Consider the following 27991-nt stretch of genomic DNA (forward strand, 5'->3'; position numbering starts at 1 on the left):
AACAGAAAGCCTGGATAGTAGAGAAGAATGGACCAGGCCTCCGTCATCAGACATCCGATCCTACCATTTTCTGGCCCCGAGAAACCTTGGGCAAGTTACTGAAAGTCTCTCTGAGCCTCAATTTTTCTGTCTGTTCAATGGGAAAGCTACCACCTACCTCTGACAATCTTTTTTATTTTATTTTTTGAGATAGGGTCTCACTCTGAGGCCCAGGGTGGACTGCAGTGTCATGATCTCAGCTCCCTGCAACCTTCAACTCCCCAGGGGTCAAGCGACTCTCATGCCTCAGCCTCCCAACTAGCTGGGACCACAGGCACATGGCATCATGCCCAGCTAATACCTTTGACAATCTTAAGGGATGTTTGGTAAATGTCATTTCTCTTTCCTTCCCCAAGAAGAAACAGTCAGGCACGAGCGCACATGGTTTCTTTGGTGGTAAGAAGACTGAACAGATCCAGTTCAGACTGAACCCCAGCCTTCAGGGAACCAGAGAGGAAGGGTGGCCTGCTAGACAGGCCATCTCATTTTAGGATGTGGAGCTCTCTCTGGGCAAAGCCAGCCTAAAGACGGACCCTCAAGGGCCCCGTTCCAAGGACAGCATCAAGAGTGTCATGGAGAGAATGAAATCAAGAATTGTGAATGCTGGCCCAGTCACTTTTCAACTGGGTGACCTTGGGAAGACTGGTCAAATCCACGTTCTGAGCCTGAGCTCCCACTCTGGAAGAAACGATGCTAGCCCAAGAGGGCCTAGAAATCAATGGGTGCTCCACTGTACCCCCTGCTGACTGGTGTCTAACCCACAGCCTCTCCTGCAGGATCCCTCCTACCCTGATCCCTGCCCCAGGGAAGCCCGGGGCATCCCATCAGCTAGCTGTGCTCTGAATAGTAATGGAAGTAGCCAGTACTTCTTGAAGAGATTTAGTAACTGCATATTAACCAAGTAATGTCACCTGAAGAGTAGAGGGAATGTTTCCCCCGGAAATCTTTTTGAAGTCTTTTTCCAATTGTCAACGGCCAGTTTTAAGGGGCTAGGAAACCTACCGTTGATTCAGAAAGAAAATTTGACACAGGAAAATTTCATTTTGGGAAAATGCAAGTCAACCAAGGGTCAGCATGGGAACTCCCTTTTAAGTCCTCCTTTAAAAAAAATATTACGTGCTTGTGCCTAGTAGGTTTTCAAAGTTACTTGCTGAATGAATGAATGCATGAATGGACAGATGGAACGACGGAGGGATGGACATCCGCTGAGAAGGAAGAAATGAACTTCACGGGTGGACTGGCCAGAGAGTCAGCTATTCCAGGAGACAATCTTGCTCTCAATCAGCGCCATCTTGCTGTCCATAGAGCTGGTTATTTTATTTTTGAGACAGATTCTCTGTTGCACAGGCTGGAGTGCTGTGGTATGATCTCAGTTCACGGCAGCCTACGCCTCCTCAGTTCAAGTGATTCTTGTGCCTCAGCCTCCCGAGTAGCTGGAATTACAGGGGTGCACCACCACACTCGGCTAATTTTTGTACTTTTAGTAGAGACGGGGTTTCACCATGTTGCCCAGGCTGGTCTCGAACCCCTGACCTCAGGTGATCCGCCCGTTTTGGCCTCCCAAAGTGCTGGGATTATTTAATGTGCAATTGGAAGTGAGAGTTGGGGCAATAAGTCAGGAGGAATGGATCTCTTCCCTCCACTTCAAAGATCCTGCATCCCCTTCTGCGGCCCTGGTCCTCTAAGTTTCCCAAGCACTTTGATATTCCCAGTGGAGATGAAGATCTGTGATTCAAGAAAACCCAGGCCAGATTAAAGGGCCAGGCACCGAGTCTGTGTGCCCAACACGGAACCACCACCCAACAAAGGCCCATTAGGACCGGGCCCCTGCTGCCGGCCTGGCTTCTCACATCTCCCAATACAATGCCGACAGATTGGTGGAGTCGGTTTCTTCCCCCCTCCCCCGAACAATATTTTATGAGGAGTCTGTTTTATTAAAATATTTTCCGCTGGATGCTTCCTGTGTTTCAAGAAGTTGGTCCTGCCAGCTGGAGCTGATGACAGTTGAGAAAAACACATCCAAGTGCTGTTGTGACATGGCATTTGGAAGGGGCGGAGCACAGTGGGGGGGTGGGGAGGCAGCATGGGAAGAGGCGTAGAAAAACACCCGGATTGCACCAGAAATGCCACTGGCATTATGGGAGAACAACCTCCCCTTCCTCGTTAAACACACTTGAACAGAAACCCTTGGAATGATGTCCTGAAACGTACCCCTCTATCTCCTTGTGGGCCCGAGCCGCTGTGACATATGCTCACAGAAAACCTGTCATTTGTTTTCTATCACTGTTAGTTTGTCAACCACCAGACTGGCTCCCAAGCTCCCACTGGTTTATTTCAACTCCAAATATTTCCCAACAGAAGTAGAAAACAGGGCATATTGAAACAACTAACCAACTAACAAACCCGAAAGTGATACTGACACGGCTCAGGTGATAAGCAGGAAAATGGGATCATCAGACACTGGCTGTTTGGCACACACTTCGGAGTCAGCCCCTCTGCCCAGTCTGGAAAGGCAATGGCGTAAGTCAATGTGATGAAGAGGTCCAGCCTCTCATCGGGAACTTGGCCACAAAATGGGTAATGCTTTTCTGTAGGATGTGGAGTGTAGCTGGTGTTGCAATGGTGTTTCTGTGTAATGCGAGAATATTCTGGGTTTACATCTCAATATCAACAGGCCTGTGACCTTGTATCCTGGTACAGTGTCTAAAAGGCTTAGTTCAGTTTTAAAGGTGTGACTTTAAAGACATGTGACAAATTTCATCCCCTTAAGGAAGAATCTGTAGTCGGAGGCACTCAGGTGCCATGCAGCATTCTCTCCACAAGGGGGCAATCATAATCCATCCCTCAATGTTCCCACCAGGCTATTGTGCAGAGCAAAAGTTAAACTTAATCCAACTTCAGGAGTCCTCTCTTCCAAATTTCTCATAACTTAGCATCCTTGTGTGCAAGCACGTGCACACACACACACACACACACACACACGCACGCACACATAATTCCAGGACGTTCTGGGCAAAGTCTGAGGGCTGTGTGGGTGGGCTGATTCCTTCCCCTTACTATTAACCAGAGAATCCCAGGGAGCTGAAGTGAACTGAAACTTGGGTTAGGCCCCAGCTTGACAGTTTGAAATCATTTTTCCCCCTTCTCACTCCAATTCTGTCTAGGACCTGCCATGTCCCTTACCTTCTTTCCCTGAGACATTTTCTGAGAGCCAGCCAGACACGGGGGCCTTCCCCTTTCCACCCCAATGACTTCAGGATCCCTGGGGTAATTTTTCTGACTCCTCCAACAATCCTAGACCAAGATGAACTCATGCACTTTTTCAAGGCATCACAGGAAGCCAGGGTGTAGTCACTGAGTTGTCTGGATAGAGACCGAGGGCTGTGAGCCTTGCAGACAAAGGGAAGCAGCACTACCTTCTGCAGACGGCTCTGGTCTGGACTCGGGGCTGTCTGCAGCCTTCTGCCTCGCCCCCCACAGGCAGCTCCACCTCAGGCCACTGCTTGTCTTTCTGCCTCCCTCATTCACCTCATCTACCCCACGCCTCCTGGGCGGGTGACTCTAGGTCAGTCCTACGGGAAGTGCCGGGCATAACACCCAGGGAGCGCGGCATCTCAGGGAGATGTGTAAGAAAAACCATAGTGGGCCGGGTGGGCGCGATGGCTCAAGCCTGTAATCCCAGCACTTTGGGAGGCCGAGACGGGCGGATCACGAGGTCAGGAGATCGAGACCATCCTGGCTAACACAGTGAAACCCCGTCTCTACTAAAAAATACAAAAAAACTAGCCGGGCGCGGTGGCGGGCGCCTGTAGTCCCAGCTACTTGGGAGGCTGAGGCAGGAGAATGGCGTGAACCCGGGAGGCGGAGCTTGCAGTGAGCTGAGATCCAGCCACTGCACTCCAGCCTGGGCAACAGAGCAAGACTCCGTCTCAAAAAAAAAAAAAAAAGAAAGAAAAGAAAAACCACAGTAACATAAATGCTCCAGCACAGGTGGGCAAAGGGTCCTGATGGGGCTGGGGCAGTGGATAAGGGCAGTCCTGTGTACAGATCTCGGCCATGGAGGCCTAGGAAGGTGGGTGGACCCAGTTTAACACTTGGCCTCCTTCACCAGGTTCTAACCCTTACCTACTGACTCGGTATGTTCAGCACAAGAGGCCTAGGACCTTCTTCTGAACCCAGCCAAGTACGCTTTGGACCCCACCACTCGAAATCCAGCCCAAGTGCCTGGCTCCCTGGCCTCTGGGGCCTCCCGCTAGTGTGACAACCAGACCGAGTAAGAGATCAAGCCTTGTTCGCTGAATGACCCCTTTGTGAAACACCCACTGGGGGCCCCGGGGAAGCCTCACAAAGGCCAGGGCTACACGCTGGAGCTCCACAAAGTGCTGGCCCCGCAGACAGAGGGTTCTTGCAGACACAGGGGAGAGGCGCGATACTCACTGCTCAGGGCTCGGCACAGACGTCCTCTGGCCTTCCACTGTGATGTTGCTCTTTGGTCTCTTAACAACATGAGGACGAGGTGGGCGCACCTAGAGGAGTACAGGGGGAGACCCCAAGAAGGAGTGAGTTGGAAAAGCCATACAGGAACATTCTGAAGATTTGGATAAACGCCCCCACCCCCCAAAAATGTTTAGGAAATTTCAAAGCTACAGGTTACAATAGCCCAGCCTATCACAGAAGTATCACCATCTAATAGGCAGCAGATAGACACATTAACTGGAATTCTGTGGTCTATTTAAATCAGAAAGGTGCTCCTGGAAAGCTCGGTTTCTTCATCTGCAAGATGAGGATAGTTCCACTGGCTTCCTTGCAGGGCTGCAGTGAGGGTCCAATGAGATGATGTCTACATAGGACCCAGAACCAAGAGGCCCTTATCAATGACAATTCCCTCTCATCTTCCTCTGACGCCCAGAAGCTGGTTTTGTAGAAAGAAAAGGTTGTGCTCACACCTGTTTTTAGGGTGCACATGCTTAGTTTGCTCTTTTTACAACAGAATCACAGGGTGCTTATTTTCCTCTCTAAATAAGAGAGGCATGAGAGAGTGCCACTACAAATCGTCTTTCTGTTTCCCAGGGCATCCCCGTGCCGGTCCTCCCAGCAGGGTTCAGCCTGGATGCTGCCCATCTTGCGTAGCTACATGCACTGAGCAGACCTAGTGGGAGGGTCTCCAGCGGGCACATCAGGAAGGACCCAGCTTCCTAGCTCCACAGCTGCTGCTGCAACAGCGGGATGGGTTTTTCCTACCTACTGCCTCTGAAAACCAAGATGAGGGCCCACGGAGAAAGGCACCCTCATCCCCTGCCAGAGCCCGTGACGGATGTTAGGCTGAGAATTTGTAGGTACCCTTAGAAGTATACTCATTTGGTCCAATGGACATTCCACGGCTTTAATTTGGCACGGCCATCTCTGTACACTCCCAGTGCCTGAGAGGGATGGGTTGAGAGCTAAGCTGAGAAAGTCTATCTCTGAATTTCATTGCCGATAAAAACCACCAAGCCTGCCGGGGCAGGGGGCTTGCTTTCTCCACGGATGGGATGCCACAGCTGCTGAGTTTCCAGGACAAGACAGGGAAGGACAGCAGGCACACACTCCATTTCCTGCCCGCCCCTTCTCCTGAACATCACACCTCCCGCCCCCCAGAAGCTTGTGGGTGACACAGCACAATGGCTTAGGAACACAGATGACAGAAGCTGGCTGCATAAAAGACAAGTTTTTATGGAGTCTCATCAAGCCCTCAGGTCTGTGCACGTGTGATCTAACCAAAGTTTTTCCTGTGGAGTGGCCAGTCTGATCTCAGACTGGTTTGGCAGATCAGGGATGTGGTAAACACCAAATGCATTCCACCAAACTGGCTGTCTTCGTCTATGGGGTGATTGTGAAGACCGGATACAGGGAAAGTCCCCGCATGGGGTCTGGTACACAGTGGGGGCTCAATAAATGTTCATCCTGCTCCTCTGTGACCTGGATGTCCCTTCTTGTCAACAACAAAAGGAAGACGAAGAGTGGGTGTCTCTGAGTTAGAAGATGAGTTTTAGGATTCTCTTATCCCTGCCTCGCATTCTGTGGACTGCCTTGGGTGTCATGGTCGCTCAGCAAGATTTTTAGAAACAAGTGAACATTGCTGCTCGGAATCTGAGAAGTGCATAATGACGTTGCTAGTATCATCGTGATTAGAACTGTGCCTGCCACACAGCTCACATTCAGGCAACATGTGCTGAATAAACAAGTGGATATCCCCGCACCTCTTCTAACTCTGAACTGGTTTCCCCAGCTCTGGCAGCTGGTCAACAGGGTCACCTGGCTGGAATGATCCCCACCCCCAACTTCTCCCCACAAAAGGCGGGAGTGTGGGTAGGGTGAAGGAGCAGTTCTGCCCCTGCCCCGGGGGGCCCTGGGGCAGAGCTTTCAGGAAAGGTCAGACTTTAAGGCCTGTCAGCTCGTCCTTGCACAGGGCTGCTCCTTGCTACAATAAAGGCGGGTTAAGAATGTGAACTTGTGGCTGAAATGGGGGGATTAAGTTTGTGGCAACTTCAACTGAACTTGCAACGTGGTGAAACATGGGGAAAAAGAACAACAGAGCTAATTAGACGAGCTGAGCTGTCAGAGTGCCGCTGAATGGCTCAGCGCCAACAAACAAAAGGAATGGGTTGGCAATCAGCGGGATCGGTGGAGGAGACTGCTTCATTAGGGATGATAAAACAGACAGAGCAGTGGGGGAGGGGCGGGGGTGGGGAGCACAGAGCCGGAGCCGCGGAGGCTGGGGAGGGAGAGGAAGACACGCCAGACCCAGAGGCGGTTGGTCACCAGCACAGCTGCTGACCTACCCAGAGTTACACACACCTGACTGGTGTGGACAAGCCAGACACAAAATTACACTCACAGACATGACCATCCCGAGATATATTGAGGCCTCCAGACTTCCATGTAAACACTATCTCAGAAATGCACACTCACAGAGGCACGCGCAAGAGGTGAAGGCACACGTATGAATCACACACTCACGCACACGCACCCTCGCACGTGCATGGCGGCGGGCCACAACCAGGCACAGACACATACAGACAAAACGGTTTATTAATGAAGCCTGAATCACAGACTATGCAGACAAGTCTTGTCATATTTCAGCCATCACACCCATCTTTCTGGGGTGCTTAGGAAGGGTGGGTATGGGGGATGAAGGAAGAAACCCACAGGCACACACAACAGTGACTGGCCCCACCAGTGTGAGGATCCCAGCCGCGCCAGGGGAGAAAATGCTAAACAGAGATTTCCAGCTCTGTTCAAGGGGGACTGGAGGGGAAACTTGGGAAGCCAGCCAATTCCCCACTGGATTTAAAACCTGAGAAATCTTAAGTCGGCAGGGTTAAATGTGTATTGAATACAAAAGCACTGAGTACATTTGATTTTAATGGTGAGCAAGAAATAATAAATACAGAGCTTATAAAGCGCTTCACACGCAGGCCGACGGCAGTCTGCCTCTCCCTTCGTCCAGGAGGCGCTGGCATGGTTTTCTTCTGCTCTTTCCTTTTTCTTGTTTTTAAAAAGAAAGCCCAAATCCTCGGGTAACATCTGAACTCCAGCCACAGGTGCCAGGCTACAAAGCTCCTTCCAGAAAGGCTGAATGGCTAGAGCCTCCCCCGCCCCTGCTACCCCGGGCCAACGGCTGCACTTCTGTCCTGAACGTTTGTGGCTACGTGACCCAGCAAAGCCACACTGGAGGCTGATGGCTCCTGACATGGGAGCTTGGCAGGCTGTCCTCTTCGAGGCCCTCAGGGGGTTCTATATGCTGAGTCTCCCCGGTTCCCACCTAGTCTGTAGCAGGGTCCACTGGAAATACTTGCATAAATGCATGTAGAATAAATGGTCCTTAGGGGCCCAGAAAGCATAAACCTTCTGTGACTCCCAAATTGGTCTCTTAGTGCTACCGCTTGGCAGAATAAGTTCGGAGGACACGCCAGGGACCATGCTAGGCGCTATACATATACAACCTCTATTGTTAAACCCATTTTACAGATGATGAAACTAAGGCTCAGAGAAGGTGAGGATCCTGCCTAAGGTCGCACAGCCAGGAAGTGGCCAAGCTGTAATTCAAACCAGGGCAGGCCTCTCTGACTTCCAAGGCTAGGAGAGCTGGTTCTCCCAGGCATCCCGCCTATTCGGCAGGCCATCAATCCAGGAGGTTCGGCCAAAGCTAGCACCAGGCTAGTCACCTCCTGCATTAGCTCAGAGCCTGAGGCAGCTGCTACTCAGTGTCTCTCACAGCATCTGTCTCCCGAGTCCTCGGTTGCCAATGGATGTGGCAGCCCACCCCCAAATCTGCACAGATCCTCACACCGGTGAGAAAACAGAGTCCACTGTTGCTGTCTCCAATACTTGAACTCTTCCAAGGGGAGTGATCCTTCCCTGAATCATGACTTTTTTTTTTTTTTTTGAGACGGAGTCTCGCTCTGTCGCCCAGGCTGGAGTGCAGTGGCCGGATCTCAGCTCACTGCAAGCTCCGCCTCCCAGGTTTACGCCATTCTCCTGCCTCAGCCTCCCGAGTAGCTGGGACTACAGGCGCCGCCACCTCGCCCGGCTAGTTTTTTGTATTTTTTTAGTAGAGACGGGGTTTCACCGTGTTAGCCAGGATGGTCTCGATCTCCTGACCTCGTGATCCGCCTGTCTCGGCCTCCCAAAGTGCTGGGATTACAGGCTTGAGCCACCGTGCCCGGCCTGAATCATGACTTTCAAGATTCTGTGCCCGCCTTGGATGCCAAGCCTCAAAGGGGAACACCGAGAGCTACCTGCTGCTGACTTTGGCTTAAGGGGAGGCTGTTTGGTAGAAAACAAAGAGACAGTGGAGAGAGGCAAGCTGGGCTCAAAGGCAGGACTTATCATCAGGCCTGTCATCATCCCTGTGGTGTTGGCTACAAATTAGGGAGATGGCATCTGCCTGCTCTGGGCTGGACAAATGAGACAGTAATGACACAAGTGCCCAGCACAGTCCTAGGCACCAGAAAAGGTGCTCAATGAATATTAATTCTCTTCTCCTCTGTGTCTCTGCCAGACCTAACATGGCACTGGAGATTCTGCAGACAGTTCAGCCGCTACTCATTACTTTTTTTCTTGACTGAATTTTTTTTCCTTCTCCCAGCATTTTATATAGGTTGAGCATCCCTAATCTGAAAATCAGAGATCTGAAACACGCCAAAATCCAAGACTTCTTGAGCCCCAACATGATGCTATAGGAAACGCTCACTGGAGGATTCTAGATTTTGGATTAGGGGCACACAACCAGGAAGTATCATGCAAATATTCTAAAATCCGAAACAAACCGAAAGCTGAAACTCTTCTGGTCCCAGGCAGAAGACGGAGGGTCCAGAGAGCTTGGAATACTGGCAAGACTACAGGTTCTAGAGTCCAGATGACCTTATTTGCAGTTGAGGAACCTGGGTTAAGTTACCAAGCATCAGTTTGCTCATTGCTAAACAGGGTGGTGACAGTGCCTACTTCACTGAGCTACTGTGAGGCGCAGCTGGGATGAGGTACCTAAGAATGATTTGCTGACTATAAAATCCTAGGCAAGTGATGGTTATTAATAAACTGGGCCGTTCCTTAGAAGCTGTAAGATGCAAAAACCTGTTAAGAATAAGAACTGTTGTCCAGGCATGGTGGTTCACACCTGTAATCTCAGCACTTTGGGAGGCCGAGGCGGGCGGATCACAAGGTCAGGAGATCGAGACCATCCTGGCTAATACGGTGAAACCCCGTCTCTACTAAAAATACAAAAAAATTAGCTGGACGTGGTGGTGGGCACCTGTAGTCCCAGCTACTTGGGAGGCTGAGGCAGGAGAATGGTGTGAATAAGCCAAGATCACGCCACTGCACTCCCGCCTGGGCGACGGGGTGAGACTCCGTCTCAAAGAAAAAAATAAAAATAAAAATAAGAACTGTTACTGTGTGTGTTCTACAAATGTCATCCACTTTCCTTCTCATGAAACCCCTCTAGGAATGAAGGCACAGCCCCGGAGGTGAAATCAGACTCAGAGAGCTTCAGTGCTTGCCAGAGTCACATGACTTTAGCATTCAAGCCTAGCTCTGTCGGCCTCCCAAATCCGTGCTGTTAAGGACTATACTGAAACTCTCACTAGTCACACAAGGTTGCTTAGAAGGGGCCTCCTGTCCCCCAAAGCAGTTTCTTGTTGCTGCTTCTGTCTTCTTTCCAGTGACAGTGAGCAGACATATTCTAGCTCCTTGCCAGCTGTGCCGATGGGGTTTTGGGCCAACCACAGTGTAACTGGGGATACGCGATGGATCCATTGTCGTATGTGGCTGGGAGTATGGACTCACGACGGTCATAGGGGAAGGTATCTAAGTCCCCCAGGCCTCCCCTCTAGCCCTCTAATTCCCATCCACAGCAGGTAAGGGAAGGAAAGGAAACCTATGCCACAGAATGGCCAACATCCACCCAGAGAGCAGCTGCCCGGTGGATGCTGGGTGCATCTCCCCAGGTGAACAGACACAGTCCACCTGGTCACCTGCATGCCCCGGCCTCTTGGCCTTCACGAGATGGATTTGAACATGTGCATTGCAGAGGGTGGGAGGGCTAGGACACTGGGTTGTGGGGTACTCTTTGGTTGGCCACAGAGTGGTGGCCACACTGAATGGTAGATGGAGAAACTTTTCTCTTGGTAAACAGCCCTCACCAAAAGGTCCTGGAAGGTTTCCCACTTTCAAAGCACCTGCCAAAGTTCGCATGGCTCAGCAAGGCCGAAATCTGACCTACCATGGAAAACGGCTCCACTGATGCTTAACACGGGACCCGGACCCAATCTTTTTCCATGGACAGATCTCTCTCACCTCCCACCCCATTCCCAGGTGACGGTGGCTTTATCACATGTTGTCCTGCTTCTCCATCCTTACTTGGCTTTTTTTTTTTTTTTAAAGAGACAGGGTCTTGCTCTGTCACCCAGGCTGAAGTACAGTGACACAATCATAGCTCACTGTAGCCTCAACCTCCTGGGCTCAAGTGATCCTCCCATCTTAGCCTCCTGAGTAGCTAGGACTAGAGGCGTACACCACCACTCCCCTTACCTGGCACTTTACATGGGAAGGTGGATCTCCAGGGAAGGCCTGGCAAGGGAGCAGTACCTGTCTCCATATGAGCGGGTTCCGTACTCTCTGGACACAGCCTCTACCCATGGGAAGGTACAAATGTATTTCCAGACCCAGATCTGGCAGGAATGAGACCCTTGTCCCTGGACTTCTGCTTCCTTTGTGAGGAACAGGGGTATGGAGGAAGGTTTTCAACCCCTTGCTCACCCTGTGAGGCTTGCTCAAAGGATGCATACACAGCACACACACCACACAGTGGCCCCCTTGCTACCTATGGCTCTGATCTGCAAATCACCAAACTTATTCACAAAAAAGCGAGAGAAGCCCAGAAAATGCAAGCTCAAGTTCATGCCACACAGAGAGGGAAGCTGAAAAACCCAATTCCCAGTTTCCTTTTGCCAGGCAGGAGGGTCCAAACTCTGGAGGTTTAGTCAGGCTGAGGGGAGAATGGCTCAGGCAGTGTTAGGTGGGGAGGGCAGAACCACCAGTTACTCACGGGCCTCGAGCGCTGTATCTTGGGAGGCGGTCGGGTGGGACGCAGTCTCTGCAGCTGCATTAAAGTGGAAACTTAAAACATCAGGATGCACTGAGAAGGCTCAATGCATTTCTACACACGGCCTGGGGGAAGGCACCCAGTCACCCAAGCCAGAGCCAGAGCCAGAGGGCCATCCTCGACGCCTCCCGCCTCACCCCCACTGTCCACCTTCTGAAGCCATCTCCCCTACTCATTCTTTCCTTCTAGCCTTGTTTCCAGCCTGGTTACTGCAATCATTTCCCAACAGGGCCCCCAGCTCCGCCCTCCACTATGCTCCACACAGGCTGGGGGCCCTTCCCAGGTGCAATAGGGCCAGCCCACCTCCTCTCCAGACCTCTCACGCCCTGTCCTGTCCTTGGGCGCCTGCTCAAGGCTCGGGGCTGGCACTGCATGTCCCCCAAGACCACGATCCCACTGTGCCCCACACAGACTTTTCTCAGCCTTCACCCATGCCTTGTTTCCTGCCTGCCCTCCGGGTGGAATGAGCTGCTCCAGCCAGATTGGCCTGGCAAACGTGTACCTGTCCTTCAAGAGCCCGTCAGGTCGGATGCTGCCTCGTGCCTCCTGTTATGTGGTCCCTCACCCCTGCTCCCACGGAACCTTTTACAGGTCCGTCTCCAAGGGGGCTCATCCCTGTGCCTGCAGGCTCTGTGGTACTTGGGGAAAAAATCTGCTCAACAAATGTCTGATGAACAAATACAATTTGTACAAAATGATTGGCTTCTGAAATCAGGATTTGAATCAAAACCGGTAGAGCAGAGACTTCTCAGCTCTCCCCTCAAACCCTTTATCTTGAAAGCCCAGCAGTGTCCTTTCAACAGCCTGCCTGTCTTGATGCTCTCGCATGCGTGGGACACAGGGAGGCCGAGTAAGGAAAGTGAAAATTCACGCGAGACCCAGGCCGTGGACCCACAGCAATCCCCAGGAGGCTTCCGGTTATTTTCTGCCCATTCCGTCACTCAGGTCGGAATGTATCACTCAGGTTAGACGTATCTTTCTGATACATCTAACAAGATACATCACAAAGATACATCTAACTGGACACAATCCAGACTTGCCTCAGCCAAAACAGGAGCCAATGTCCCATGTGGCCGGTCCACGTTAAGATGTGCTCTAAATCCCAGCACTTTGGGAGGCCGAGGCGGGCGGACCACCTGAGGTCAGGAGTTCAAGACCAGCCTGGCCAACATGGTGAAACCCCATCTATACAAAAATACAAAAATTAGCCGGGCATGATGGCGCACGCCTGTAATCCCAGCTACTCGGGAGGCTGGGGTGGAAGAATTGCTAGAACCCGGAAGGCGGAGGTTGCAGTGAGCCGAGATCGTGCCATTGCACTCCAGCCTGGGTGACAGAGCGAGACTGTGTCTCAAAACAAAACAAAAAAAGATGTGCTGTAAATGCAAAACACTGGACTTCAGAGACTCAGCACGAGGAAAGAATGTCAGACGCCTCAGTAATAACTTTTAGATTGATTACATGTTGAAATGATGATATTTTGGCTATATTAGGTTCATAATACTAAAACCAATTTCATCTGCTTATGTTTCACATTCAGAATTCCACATGTGACTCCTGTATGAAGCTCCCATTATGTTTCCTCGGACGGCGCTGATATAGGGTTCTACTGAGCGGAAGTGACGCTTCAGATCTCAAATCTGCCTTAGAACTTGTTTTCTGAACCTGCCCCACTACTCCTAGAGGGCAGGGCCTGTGTCCCAGTTGTCCCTGGGTCCCTGGTGCCCTGCATGGAACCTCTCAGGGTAGCTCGAGGGGAAAGAGGGCCCAGGGACTTAGTGGAGGGTTCCCCTGTGTCCCAGTTGTCCCTGGGTCCCTGGTGCCCTGCACGGAACTTGTCGGGGCAGCCTGAGGGGAAAGTGGGCCCAGGGACTTGGTGGAGGATTCCCTGGTGGCACATGGAGAACACGCTGGGATAGAATGACACTGCGGCTTCCCAGATCCTATGCCATTAGCTGGGCACGAGGGCCAACCCACGCTTGGTGACCCTTCTTCAGCTGGTGGCTACCGGGGAGTTGGGGGTGCTGCCTAGGGATGGGCAAGGTCGCCACGCTTTTTCCCCTTCATGGCTTACAGGAAGTGTGTGGGGTAAAGGGGAACAGCCCCCCACCCCTCGATTCACACTGTTCATCAAGAGGAAGAGGTCATCAGGGAGAGGGGAGCCCAGCCCCCCACACTGGTGCACAGGCTGCTACCCTCTGTGTAGACACCCCGCTCTCCTACACCACTCCCCCCAGTACTGCTTCTCTTATGCTCGGCCTTTCTACTTCAGGGGAACCATCTTCTCCCGCCCCACTGTCCTCACTGCTTGTCCCCTCAGGCCTGGGCTATTTCCATTCCTGCTGGGTGTCGGTGCAGCAGAGTGCTCAGGAGGCAGCCTCTGGGGTCAGACAGTTTTAGACAGAACCCCAGTTCTCCCATTTACTCCCTGGGTTACTCCAGGCCCACGATTTGACCATTCCAAGCCTTACTATCCTCATCTGTGAAGTGCAGGTAACAGCACCGCCTACCTGAGTGTGCTGTTAGGAAGATTCAACGAGATGATGGACGTCAGGTTCTTTGCACAGTGCCGCCAACAGACATTAGCAACCATTACCATCAGCAGGTTTCCCTGCCTCCAGCCTCTCCCCCTCCCAGTCCATCGCCTACATTTGTTTCCAGAGTGTACTTAAAAAAAAATGCCCACCCAATCTTGGCACTTGGCAGCTGAAATCATCTCAGCGGAAGGCCGGCATCTCACAGGGTGTCTGCTGAGAAACGCCATCCTGGGAGATGCATTGTATGAAGGGAAAAAAGGAGGTTCCCCAGTCAGGCAAATCTGAGAAACGCTGTCTTCTGTCTTGCTCCTTTCGGCGATTCACAAGGCCTGTTAGCATAGCAAAGGCTGGCGAGTCTTGCAAGAAAAAAACCCACCCAAACCAGGCAAAAACCTATTAACTCTTTTTTAAAAAGTCCTATTTCGCAAGTTTATTTGAACATAGACTTGCTTTCCCTATAACACCCATGAATATCCCCTGGCAAATGCTGTCTGAAGCGTTCAAAGCCCTCCAGATTCAGGGCTCCACCGGCCACCTCGGCAATCTCATCTCTGGTGAAACCCTGCCTCAACATCCACAGCACGTCGGCTGTCTATCAGCTCACTCACTGCTCTGTTTACCACAGGGTCTGGTAGACTACTTGATACCTAAAAGGTGCTCAGCAAATTATTTTTGGCTTAAACTTCCTGGCACATGTGAAAACACACCAAATGTCCATTCTCCAGATTCTTAAATTAACTTATTTTCTTTTGCTTGTCATCAGGAAGTGCTGGTTCTTTTGCAACTGAATTGATAAATGGTGGGAAGAAGGCAGCCTCTTGACCACACCCATCCTAGAAGTTAGCAGAGTCAGCCAGGCGGCGGTGTAATGATGCCAAGAAAGAGTAATGTGGTACAGATGTCCTGGCGCACCCAGACAGATAAAACCCAACCACGGCAACCAAGAACAGGAAGCCACGCTGCCGCTTCTGACACTCGGGGAGTTTTCCCTGTGGGTTGGTGGCACGAAGGGATCCTATCACCAGAGGAAACGCACAGGGACAGGGGGCTGCACTCACGGATCCTGGGCTTGTTCTGATGCTGGAGCATAGGACGGGGATACCTCCTATGGGGTGGCCACCAGGAAGAGAAGGGTGAACTCCCAGGGGCTATGCATTAAAGACCCCCCCCACTACCCTGGGGCTGGGGGGAGGGAGAAGGGGAGGGCTGCACTAATTATCAGGATGCCCTGCCAGGAGTGTGCAGGCCCTGGGGACCAGAGCTGAGGCTGGGGACAGGTGAGCAGCTGGACTGTCACCAGTGGATTAGACAGTAATCTCATGGGAGGCAGTCTCAGATTTCGGACACTAGAACATGTGATGTGTGCAGGGCCCTCCTGCTCCCACTGCAGGGGCTCCAGGCCTAGCTGGTTTGCTGAGTGACTTTGGCAAGCAAGTGACTTCCCTGGGTCTCAGTGTCCTCATCTGTGAGCACAGTCATGAGGGCCCTGCTGCAGGGATGTGGGGCATCTGATGGCACTTCACGCAGGGCCAGGGGCACAGTGGACACGCTGCCGGGGGAGGCCTCTGCTTCCTAGACAGGGCGTGGTGGGGCCATTGGCCATGGTGGTTGCAGTTTCCCAAATAAGCTGGGGTGTCCCCAGCTGGGGACACAGATGGGGGACGAGGACTCTGGAGGCCATTAAACGCCGGAGGAGGTGAGTGGTAGTGATTTGGGTGGGAAGAGGGGGTAAGGAGATGAGCTAGGAAAGGATCAACTCAGAAAAGCATGCCGTCTTCCAGAGAGTGGCCCTGGTGCTCTGGAAGCTGAAGCCAGCACTAGCTGAATGTAGGGACTACAACAGTGTGGTGTGAGGCCCGAGAAGATGGCAGAGCTGGCCAGGACTCAGGGAAAGTTATTCTGAGCCTGGAGCGGTTCCTCTCCCACCTGACTCCGCTCTGGTTCTCCACGTCCCCGGCCCATAGCCCAGGGCTGGGCCCCTGAGCCCGCTCCTCTTTCACCCTGGCGCTCCTGGTCTCACTAAGTGTCCTAGTGGCCATGGAAAAGGGAACAGATTGGAGGGAGGTAAAGCGACCTGCTCAACACCCCCAGCTGGTAATGGGCAGAGCTGGGAGTGCTGACTGTCATCGGGAAGGCCTCTTGACCGCTGACCACTTGAGCGCTCTTTCCACCACCGAAGGAAAGGAAGGTAAAACCGGAAGAGCTTTAAAGTAGACGCAGCAGAGAATCGAAGCGGTCTGGGCATCTTTGCAATGAGGTCACATTATATGTGATCCTCTGTCCCCTGGCCGGGTTGAAATGTGGCTACACAGACTGCTGTTTCTTAAGTTAGTTCAAAAAGACTGGACCTTTGGCGATCTTTTCCTAAGAAGAGTTCAGTTCGACAGTTCCTCCGGCACTTCCCGAGCTGGGCCAGGGTAGGAGGGGTGAGAGGGCCGGCGAAGCGGGGAGAAGGCTGGAGGTTTGGTCAACGCAAAGTGCCTGCCTGCCTGACAAACACTTCTGGAGTGGAAGCAGATGGACTGTCCCAGAGTGGAAGGATCCCTCCTATGTGGGTTTATGACAACCATTTGGGGGCCAGGATGAGGGGGATTCAGAGAATAAGACACAGTCCTTGTCCTCAAGGACTGCAGAGTTTGGTGGGATTTGACCTACATGATGGGAAAATATCTTAAAGTGAAAGAAATATTGGTGGGGTAAACCCCAAGAAATAGACTTCGGGTTAGAAATACGCAGGTTCACGAGTTGGTTCTGTTATTTTCTAGCTGACTTCAATATTGGCTCTGCAACTTAGGCGAGTGATTTAACCTCTCTTAAGTCTCAGTGAACTCTTCCGTAAAATGGCAAGATTCCCAGGTTACAAACCCTGGCATGAGGATGAGAGTACAGTTACAGCCACAACACGAGGTTCGGTTTTGATATCCTGAGGATGAAATGGGACCACTCCATCTTCCGTCTCCCCATGGGACCCACAGGTCTTTCCAGCAAAGTCCTATGGATGTGAGGACGCTGGTTTTCCAAAGTTGTGTGCTATCAGCAAGGTTCTGTTGAAGGAGACTGGATTTTCATAATCTCTTCTATTTATATGATGTGTTTTCCTTTCAAAGCATTTTAACTTCTCCACTTTCTTTTGAACCTCACAGTCCCTGGTGAGGCAAGTTAGAGAAGGATTATTTCCCTGTTACAGAGACAGGAAACAGGAGGCCCAGAGAGGTTAAGGGACTAGTATGAGGTCACACAGCTAGTAGCGAAAACTAAAACAAGCAGGTATTCCTAGCCCATTGTGCTATCCTTGTCAACTAAAATTTCCAAAGTCACCTGGAATCCTTTCTGACATGGTTTTTCTAATCCTTGTCCCTTCTGAAGTTAGAATCTGTTGTTAGAGATCTGTGTCTCAGAGAAAAGGCGGATGACAGAGTAACTGACACCTTCTCCTTCTTTCCTTATTTTTTTTTTTTTTTTTTTTTTTTTGAGACGGAGTCTTGCTCTGTCGCCCAGGCTGCAGTGCAGTGGCTGGATCTCAGCTCACTGCAAGCTCCGCCTCCCGGGTTTTACGCCATTCTCCTGCCTCAGCCTCCCGAGTAGCTGGGACTACAGGCGCCCGCCACGTCGCCCGGCTAGTTTTTTGTATTTTTTAGTAGAGACGGGGTTTCACCATGTTAGCCAGGATGGTCTCGATCTCCCGACCTCGTGATCCGCCCGTCTCGGCCTCCCAAAGTGCTGGGATTACAGGCTTGAGCCACCGCGCCCGGCCCTTCTTTCCTTATTTAAGAATCTTTTTGTGGTGCTTTCCAAAGGAGGCATGTGATTCATTTGTCTATTCATTCAACAAACAGTGCGTGGCGTCCCAGGCACAGGGGCACGTGTCTGAACAAGACTCTGGTAGAGGGCGCTGTCGTGCAGGGGGTGCAGAGGAAGGTCTCTGACACGGATTGGAGGTGGTAGGGAGTGTGGGGACAGGGGAACCACAGTGGTCCAATCAGACAAGAGTGGGGCTGAATATGAGGACAGGGCAGGCCAGGACCTGGGAGGGGCTGGGGGAGGTCAGATAAAAAGAGGGCCTTGAATGTCAGGCTGAGAAGTGCGGATTTTCTTCTGAGCTCCGTGGGAGGGATATAATCAGACACAATAAGAAAAACCTTGACGCCCTTGGTATAGAAAATGCATTGGAGGAGGACGTGTGGGCTTCTAAGAACAGATACTCCCCTCCAATCACAGGAGCCTGCCCAGGCCTCCATATTGTCAACCCACCCGCACTGGCCACACCACTGCTGGGAGATATGAACACAAGAGAGGGTAAGACCGAAGGTGTGATTGACACAGAAGTCCCCGAGAAAAGGGGACCTCTTTGGCCTTTGTTGGTCTCTGCCTGGCCCTCGGCATCTCTATCTGTCAGCCATGTGGGCCAGGTGAGTATGCTCATTGGATATGAAACCGGCATTTATGAGGACAGCATCTGATTTGCAGTTAATTTGTTGATGCAGCAAAACACATTGTTTCCAAAAGGTCAGGAGGGGAAGGCGTGTTGGAATATCAACTTAATTACCTGGGTGGCATGGATGAGTGGGCGCCCTGCACGGGGCTGCAGGGTAGAAAATGCTTGACTGCCAGGTGGTGACTTGGGGGCAGAGAGCGTAGTGTGTAGGGGAGGGGAGGCGGTGTCCCTGCTGCCTGGGAGCCAGTCTGCCTGTGCTGTGGGCAGAGCCAAGGCACTTCCTGCTGCCGGTGCTTCCAGGGCCTGAGCAGCTGCTGCACACTCACCAGTGCAACGCTCCTCTGCGGGGAATGAGGGCTGCTACCCATTTCACAGATGAGGGCAAGCAAGCACTTGCCCAGGGTTGCCCGGAGCAGGTGGATGACAGGCCCTGAGAAGAGGGCCAGTGAGCTCATCCTGAGTTAATTATGGGCTGGGGCAGGGGTGCTATGATGTTTGTGTATGGGGCAGAGGGCAGGAAGCTGTTTAGGAATGGACTCATGGATTCACTCAGTCCCCAATAAAGGGGACATCTGGGACCATCCCTTCAACATCCTTGTGCCGTCAGAATGAGTGTCCCCACTTCACTGCTGGGACAACAGGGCCACATAGAAGGTGAAATATCAAAGTTGGTGGGAGACAGGCCAGACCCCAACCGGGGAGTGGTATAGGTAAGGAGGCAGAAGTGAACACGCTGGAGGTCACAGCGACCAACCAGGTTCACTAAAGGCTGAGGACTTGTGCATGTAAAGATTGGGGTGGCTGGGGAGGGGAGGCCAAGAAGGTGGGGTGTGACTGATGGCAGCTGGTCCACGACAGAGCTAGCCTCTGAAGCTGGCCCCAAAGGGGGTCTCAGATCCTCTGTGTGCAATGTGTACTCTGAATTCTCCCTTCCCTGCCAGGCACCTACCTGCCTCAAATGAAGGAGGCCTGGCCCCAGAGGGGGAAGCTGGATAGGCCCTGCCATTTCTCAGTTTGTCCCAGGCACATGCCCCAGTCAAATACATGGCCAGGAATGGAGAGGGGGAAGAGAACAAATTCACAATTAAACCCTGTGGCTGTTTAACGAGGAGAGTGTTCACCTGGTTAATTTTCCTGGCTAGTAGCCACATCAATGCTCTGACCTATGCATGAAACAGACCCAGTTGGGAGGGGAAGACAAAGCTTTCTGTAGCTTTACAAAGGGCCTCTGGGCCGAGAGCAAGGCTCCTCTACTCTTTGGGACTGGAAATCTGCTATTATGCAAGGCATGGAAATAAAAGAGGGCTTCTTTTGATATGCCTCCAAAAAGGAGTGCATTGAAGCGATATTTTTGTGGAGTGTCTCCTTTGAGATGCCCAACAAGCTCTCTCGCAGGCACAGCTCTCACCTAGCCCCCAGCTCCCATCGCTGTCGTCGATCTTCTCCGTCCACCCTGGATGAGGGCTGTGCTGCTTGTTGGGGAGGATCAAATGCTTGCCTCCGCTTCAGAGCTTCAGCCAGGGCAGCTGGAGAAGACCAGGCCCCTGTGTCATGTAGCGTACAGCGTGCTCCTTGCCTGAGCCACTCAGCGGGGCACCCAGAGGAAATGTGGGGATCCTGAGGCCTGAAGCGTTTGCAGAGATAACAAGCTGTCACTCTAGAGGGATGTTCCTTGCAAGATGCTGTACAGGAAGGACTTCCACGTCACGCTGAGGAAGAGGTTTCCACGTGGTGAGAGTCCCCTCACACAGGGCAACAAGGACGTGTTTCTTTAGGGAAAGGAAGGGAGGATGAGAGGGGTGGGTATTACTCAGGATATCCCAGAGGTCCTTGCGACTCCGAGACAGAGGCTCTATTATGATTGCCGCTCTGTAGACAGGGAAAGGGAAGCCTCTTGCCCAAAGGCACAGCACATAGGTAGGACGCACAGAGGTGAGGCTGGGCTTCACTCTCTGAATGGCAGACTCCACAGTGAGGTTTCCGGGTGCCCCACGACTTGCCCTCCAGAGGCACCACCTGCGAGGGAGATGAGGGGGTGCTCAGGATTGAAGGGGGTCCTGGAAGAAAAGCCGCAGCACCTGCCACGGGGTCTGGCAGAGATGGTCTCCGGAGAGGGCACGCTCACGATTCAGGGGCTCACCAGTCCTGTCAACGACTCTCTCTGGCTGGGTCCGGGCACTCTCTTTGCCGTGAGTGAGTGCTGAGCTGAAAGCCGTCTCAGACTGGTCCTGAAGAGCAGTGCATTCTTCCCCGATGTTGACAGGAGTAGTATTTTGTAGTGGTGCTGGTTAATTTGTAGTGGCATTTGTGGTTTGAAGCCTTGTCAAGATCCCTGATTACTTCCCGTGCAAGGAGCTCGGCTGACGGGGAAGTTCACATGCTGAACAAAAGCAGCGAGGCAGCTGTGAGGGAAGGCTGTGTGGGGGCCGGGTGACCCTAGCCGCTTGGGGGACAGAGGCGGGGGAGGGAGGAGGGCCAGCAGTGGGGCAGGGGGAGGGGAGCCCTTTGTTTTTAGTCGGGTGCAGGTGCACAGTCTGAATAGGTGGCATCCCATTGGCGGCCGGAGGTCGGGCACCAGATGCGGCTGGTGCCTGGGCAGGGGCAGGGACCTCACTGACGTATGCCATTCTTTGCCCAGACAGAACCAGGAGGCAGGCGCCTTGCTGCTGGGATGCATCTAGGGTGCCTGGGTGACATTCCCAGGAGGAGGGGGACACAAGGTGACGTTAGAGGAGGGGCTTCCAGATGTTAGGGGAGATGATCTCCTCCCTGGGGCTACTGTTTTCTGGCACTTGCTATGTACCAGGCCCCGTGCTGGGAGATCTACATGCGAGGTCTCTATTGATCTCAGCAACCCTCCAAGAAGGTGAAAGATGAAGAAACTGAGGCCATGTCACTCAGTTACTTGCCCAGGCCAGGCCTGACAGCTAACTGGTGGCGGAGCCAGGATCCAAGTCCAAGTATGCCTGACTCCAAAGAAGCCCGCGCTCCTCCCAGGAGACCCGACATACAACAGCAGAAGGAAGATGTTAAAACATACCTCCTCGGGTCGAGGGGGCTCCTCTCTCTCCCTGGAAAGTCCTCCCTCTGACATCCTTTGAGACTTTTGTCCTGCTGAGTCTGTTCTGACCGCACAGAAAGGTTTGTCTTTGTAGCCGCCTGCATTTCACCAGGCCTGTGTCCCTACTCGGTGAGAATTTGCTCAGTACATTTAAGGGCCAGGGCCAGCTCAGCAAAACCCGGCTAATTTATCATCTCTGGAATGATGTCCACCCCAACAGGATGCAACTAGGAAATTAGAAGCAGTCTCCTGATTTTGCAGAGGTTCAGAGACGAGCGCACAGCACCCTCTAGAAAGGGAGTCCGGGACTCCTCGGTCAGGTCACCACGAGCCTCCAACTGTTCTCCCTGCCACTGGCAGCCCAGGGGAGCTGCTTACATCCCTGTCCCTAGCAGGCCATTCAAGACCCGGCCCTTCCCCCCAGAAACCCCACCATAAGCAGCTCCTTCTTTCCAGCCAGCCCCTCACGGGCCACGGCCCTTCACAGCACACGTGCTGGTCCTACAAGCCCTTCCCTCCCTCACCACCTGATGGATTCCTGCATCCCTCACGACTCTGTTCCCTTCCCCCAGAAGTCCTCTCTCTCTTCCTGGCTCACAAAGTTGGGCACTCCTACCTCTGTCCTTCCCCCTAAGAAGGCGAGTCCTTGAGGGTTCACATCTGGCTCCTGGCACAAGGCCTGGCACGTGGTCAAGTTAAAGTAAATGGCTGCCCAGGAGTGGGGAACTAGCATCAAATTATCAGTGAAGCCATCACCCAGCATCTGAATGATGCCAGACCCGCCAGTCATTGTCCCCATCATTGGAGTTACTCTGTCTGCAAGACTGGCAATATTACTGGCATGCTTCTGATCAGGAAAAATTCTCTACCTACAGGTTTCCTAGCCTAACGGGTTGAGCCCCAGGGCCATCCCCCAAAGCAATAGACTTTTCCAGTGGAATGCAAACGTGGAAGCAATGGGAAGCTTAGATATGAAATATCCCAAAATTTCCCTAGTGTGTCAGTTAAAGATAGTCAGGTTCACCAGACAGAAGGTTTTTTTTTTTTTCCTTCCCTCAGAACAAATGGACGGAGAACCTGGTTTTAAAATTCCTGGACCTTGGAATACATTTCTATCTGTGTCAAAGTCTACCCATCCACCGCCTCAACAGAGTTTAAAATCCTAGCTAATAGGTTAACAACTGTTTTTCTTCAGCTTCAAATGAAGAGTATCAGAAGGCTGGGGGAATATGCGGCTCTCCAATTTGTACGGACTGCACACAGCTCCCTGCAATGTGTGTTTGACAGGACTGACATTTTGTACCGCTGTGAGATGGGAAAACGTGTGACATTTTTATTCATGGTGGCGTACGCCCTTGTAATGATCAGCTCTGGTCGATGTGCTTACCGCAGCAGCCCCTGAGCCCTCGGAGAACAAACAGGAACCCAAGGTGCCAGCAGTTCGACTGCCTTATTAAACACCGCCAGGATCCTAACGAAGACCAACTGCTGGAAAATCTCACTGTCAAATCCTCAAGGACATTGTCAGCGCACAGCTAACTGCATATATTTTTCATTTAAAATACTGAAATCCAGCATTGTGCCATTACAACCGAGGGGAGGGGCGCCCACTCCAGCGGCCATTCTGTCAGCTGTTTCTTCCGAGCTCCAGATGCTAGAGCCGGATGCCCGGTGGGGTTCAGAGCTCAAAAAGGGGCGGCAGAGACGGGGCACCGACTTCCCGAAAGCTTGGCCCTGCCTTCAGGGTGAATGGCTGAAAGTTACAGGGCTCCGGTAAGAGTCCCCTGGAAAGGCAACTCACCAGCTCCTTTTGCAAGCCTAAGTGAATCTGCATAATTAGGCAATCTCTTCCTCCCCCAGCCAGCCCTCTTCCTGTAGGTGCAACCCATTACGTCCTGCAACTTGGCGCTAATCAGCCTTCTGCTTGGCGGTAGACCTTAAGACATCTGCAGGAACACATGGCTGCGGTAGGTTTCACACCTTGGCAGAAAAGCTGTGTGTCAGGGTGCCCACCTGCAATCTCACCACTTGCCTCAATGCAAAGGCCTCAAGGTCAGCGTGCAGGAGGACCCCCTCCCTTCGGCGGTCATTTCTAATGCTGGTGCACACTGATGGATGGGAGCCGATCACTTGGCAGACCCTCAAAGCTTTCTGTGGTTGTTAAGCTAGATGCTTTGGTTATGGCTGCACACACTCATGTATGGGATATATTTATTTTGTAAATATGCATTATTTATACAGTACCTCTATTTCCATACTCCAGTCCTGATGCACCAAGATACACGCTACTATTTATTTATGGGGTCCTTGGCGTAACAGGCCTAACAAGAGGCCCATGTGTGGTTCTTGCAAGTTTGCAACAAACTGTAAGTGGTTGGCTAAACAACTGGATGTTCTCCATCCATCATAGGTACAGGCCTGCATTTTAAGGGGCTGCCCATAAAGTTGGTTTAGCATAATACTGTACATCATCCTTGGTGGAAATGACCTGGGGGCTGAAGAGCTGGCAACCTGCAGGGAAGCAGCCATAACATTCCACACCCTAGGCTGGGGAGAGGGGGTGGAGTAAGTTACGGGTATCCTGGTGCTTACAGCACCCTGGGAGTATAAAAAGGAAGGTGGTTGGTAGACAGCCCCAGGGAAAATGCAAGGACTGTGAGGGTCGGGGGAGCTGTACCCTCTTTCCTCCAAGCAGGCTATTCTGCCCCTGAGCAGAAACTTCTACTCTTGGGTTGCTGAGGGAGGTGTCCATCAATCCTGCACAGCCCAAGGGAAATCCCTTCCTCATGGACTGCACTTCAAGCCTCATTGGAGCGTGCTGGCTGGCTGAAGAGGAACATAGCCTGTGTCCAGCCCTGTGCTGTTCTATGATCAACTTCAACAGTTCCCACGTAGGACATCCGGCTGCCCGCCAAGTTCTGTCCTTTGGGTCTCCTAAATGTCTCTCGGATCATTTTCTCATCTTCACCCCCATAAGCAGTGTCCCAGATCAGGCTCCCACCAGCCCTGGCCTGAGCAATGTCCATGGGATCATCAGTGGTCTCTCTGCCTCAACTACTTCCATCCTTTTCCACAGTGGCCCAGCATACATGTTCCCAGCTGCTATTTCTCTGAATACAACCCTCGTTGGCTCCTAGGCACCTATGGGATAAAATTCAAGCTCCCCCACCCCTGAGAAGGTTGGGAGAGCCCAGGTTCCAGCATCAGATAGGCCTGGATTTTAATTCTTGCTCTGCCACTTACTGTGTGACCTTGGGCAAGGTGCTTAACCTCTCTGAGCACTAGCTGTCTGGGGATCATCATAAGTGCATCAGTCTTAGAGGGCTGTTGAGAAGATTAAGTGAGACAAAGCTTGTGAAGGGGCTTGGCTGAGACATGGGAGGTCTACACTGTAAATGAAAACCCCTCAGTCTACCCAGCCCCTTTTTACTCTCCACGTCTTGGTTAGTCCTTGCCATCCCTTCCTCTGGGCATGGCCAGGTTAACAATTTCCTTGGCCTGCAGGCACTACTTGGCTCTGCCAGGGTTAGGGACTGATGGTGGATGTGCGACAAGCAGCCTCTGGCATAGCGCTCCCGTGGCCATGGGGCGGGGACTCCCCGCACAGCCACAGACACAGAGCTGACTCTCTCGGAGGATCTTGCTTGTGGGATATAATTTATTTTCAATATTTTATGTTTTATTTCCCGTTCCCTGCTGTGATAAACTCCCCACCTTTGGCACAGAGAATTCTAATCTGAGAAATGTCTCCTCTGGTCTCGCTGAATCAGATTTCCTGCTCTCGTCCTGTTGGGCTCAATATCTCCCCGGCAGGGAGCTGGATTCTGAGCAGCTCTGACACAGACCTTTAAAGAAATGCTGTTTGTAGGCTCTGGCCAGTCCTTTGGCAGAGAAGCCCCGCTGTCACACCGCTGACGGTGGAGCCTCGGGGGACTCAGGATCCTGTCTCTCACAACCCGGCGCCACATGCGGGGATTCTAAAGCGTGGGCAGGCGCCGCAGAACAAGAGCCACTGCCTTTTGCTGGATTTCTCCTGCTCTGCTGAACTGACTGACTATTCAAGGGCACAAGGAGTGAGTGGACCTGGCCTCCCCTCTTCCCTGCGTCACTGCCTTTCCTGACTGCACTCACTCACTACTTGATCACTCCCCAAACTCTCATGGGGCAGCCCATCTGTGCCAGGCCCTGTGAGGGTGCCAAGGATACAGAGAAGGCCAATTTTGTCCTTTTCTGTGGGACAGGGTATAAATGCACCCCCAGCAAGCCGGCATAGGGACAGTGCCGGCTCAGAGCAGCAAGGGAATGACTGGGCTTGGAGAAGTCGGTGGGGGCAGGGGCTTGTCAAGGGAAGGCGGTGCCTGAGCAGGGCCTTGAAGGGTTAGGAGGATTTTCTGTTCAGGTGGAACAGAAGAGGAAAAGCAGTCCTGGCAGTGGAAATGGTAGGGGCTGGTTCATCCCTGGGTCCCCCAGTGCAGATGCCCATGAAGAGCTGGTGAACAAATAAATATGAGGCGCTGGGGACTAGAGAAGAAGGAGGGACTCTGCCCAGGGCACGGGCACTTTGCAGAGTCTTGCAGGGTGGGCAGGAACTGCCAGGAGTGGAGGATGGCAGGGAGCTCCAGTCTAGAAGGCCCAGCTGTGGTCAGGGCGGGCTTGGCAGGGCTGGTAGTGATTTCTGGCAGGGAGGGTCCTGGAGGCTGGGTACGTCCTCTTGACCATACAGGCAAACCAGTGGTCAGGGAGAGAATCCTGGAGAGGTGCCCACATTCAGGAGGCCGCAGGGCCTGCCTATATCAACTATGTGCTGATGCTTTCTGATGCCCACTGTGCCTCATGGACCAGTCGAGGAGAGAGACACAGGACCCCAGGGATATGAGGAATGTACGGGTGCAGAGGGGCTGACACCTTGGTGGAACTGGGATGCAGCTGGTTTGGGAAGTCTGACTAAGACATTCTAGTAGCTGAAGCTTGTGAAAGAGGAATGAGTAGAAACAGAAGCCTGGAGCTCCCAGAACAAAGGTGGTGCTAGAAACCACAGGTAAAGCGCCTCGTGGCTCCTAAGGGAGTGGAGTTAGAGGCAGAACAGAGCCAGGGACGAGCTCCATCTAAGGGAAGGGAGGACCAAACACAGGTCCTAGGTGCAAAGCTCAGCTCAGACCTCCCTCTCTGGCTGGACTCTACACTTCAATCAGTCAGCCATGCTGCAGCCAGTCTAGTTTCTGTTCCTCTTTGTGTATTTTAGTTGAGCTTTTCTGGAGACCATAACTTGTGCCAAAGAAAGGATTTAAAAGGTGAGAAATACCCACTGCAACTGGCTGGGGAAAGCAAGTGGGGACTGCCTGGACCAGGGGCAGACCCTTTGCATGAAAGCAGCTGCCACCTCATCGCAGAGCAGCCTGGAACAGCCACCGTGTTTAGTTTCTCTGGTTTGGAACCCTCTCCATGCGTCTCAGATGCAGCCTGAAGAAGATGCTCACTCCCATCTTAGAAAGACAAGCTCTCTGCCTAGTCCTTGAAGCAGATAAAAAGCAAGGGTGTTAACAAAACATTCCATCTATTTCCCAGTGATCTCCCGCAAGCTGGCCGTGAGGAGCTGATGCGCACCTCATGAGAAAGCTGGTGGGGAGACCACCCTGAGGACCAAACTTGTTGAAGTTTAGAACAAACAAAAAGGGCACTTAGAGATGCCTTATGGCATGATCACACAAGCACAAATCTGGGCCTTTCAAACTTACCAGATGGATTCTGTCCATCAGAATTAAGTTGAACCACTCACCACAAGAATGTTAGACCCCTGAAGTCAGGAACCGTGTCATTGCCATCTCTGTTTTCACAGATGTGGCACAGAGTAGGCATCAGTGATGATTTGCTGAACGAATGACCTAGGTTCTTAGCTTCTACCCTTTTCCTCTCCTAGCCCCGGGATTGCAGTGGACTTTGTCACACTTGAGTCTCCAGGAGCTATCACAGGCAACTGCAGACAGCTGTGCCCATCCCTATACCCTGCCTCCTACCTCCCTGGTCTGCCATGCGCTAACCTGCCATTTCTCTTCTGTCCCTCCTCTATCTGGTGCCCTGATTAATGTCTGACCTTGACTCTCAGCCTTGCAGCTCTCTTGGTTTTAGGATCCCCACAGCTCTGGGTATGAACCATTCTCTGCTGTGAGACATGTGGACAAAGAGCTGAGACAGTGTCTCCTGTTTGGCTTCTGCACACATTGTCAACTTGATCTTCTCTCCCTTCTTTTGATAATGGCCCCAATTTCCTTTTCAGG

At 52.3% G+C, this 27991-nt stretch overlaps 1 protein-coding gene across 11 annotated transcripts in view; it reads right to left on the reverse strand.

Moving 5' to 3' along the window:
* The window catches only part of DENND1A (DENN domain containing 1A), a 544832-nt gene that overhangs the window by 19831 nt on the left and 497010 nt on the right, over positions 1-27991 (reverse strand). For 8 of the 11 annotated variants that reach the window (XM_031654868.1, XM_031654871.1, XM_003911253.4 and 5 more), the window contains one exon: positions 4477-4565. In XM_031654868.1, the coding sequence (XP_031510728.1) occupies positions 4477-4565 (89 nt within the window). Of the gene's footprint in view, positions 1-1525; positions 2544-4476; positions 4566-11626; positions 11681-17882; positions 27228-27991 lie in introns of those variants that run through there. The other 3 variants (XM_031654873.1, XM_021927797.2, XM_009188131.4) reach the window with 3 other exon arrangements.

The sequence above is a fragment of the Papio anubis genome, chromosome 13 (genome assembly GCF_008728515.1).
Source record: "Papio anubis isolate 15944 chromosome 13, Panubis1.0, whole genome shotgun sequence".
In the NCBI taxonomy this organism is placed as follows: Eukaryota; Metazoa; Chordata; class Mammalia; order Primates; family Cercopithecidae; genus Papio; species Papio anubis.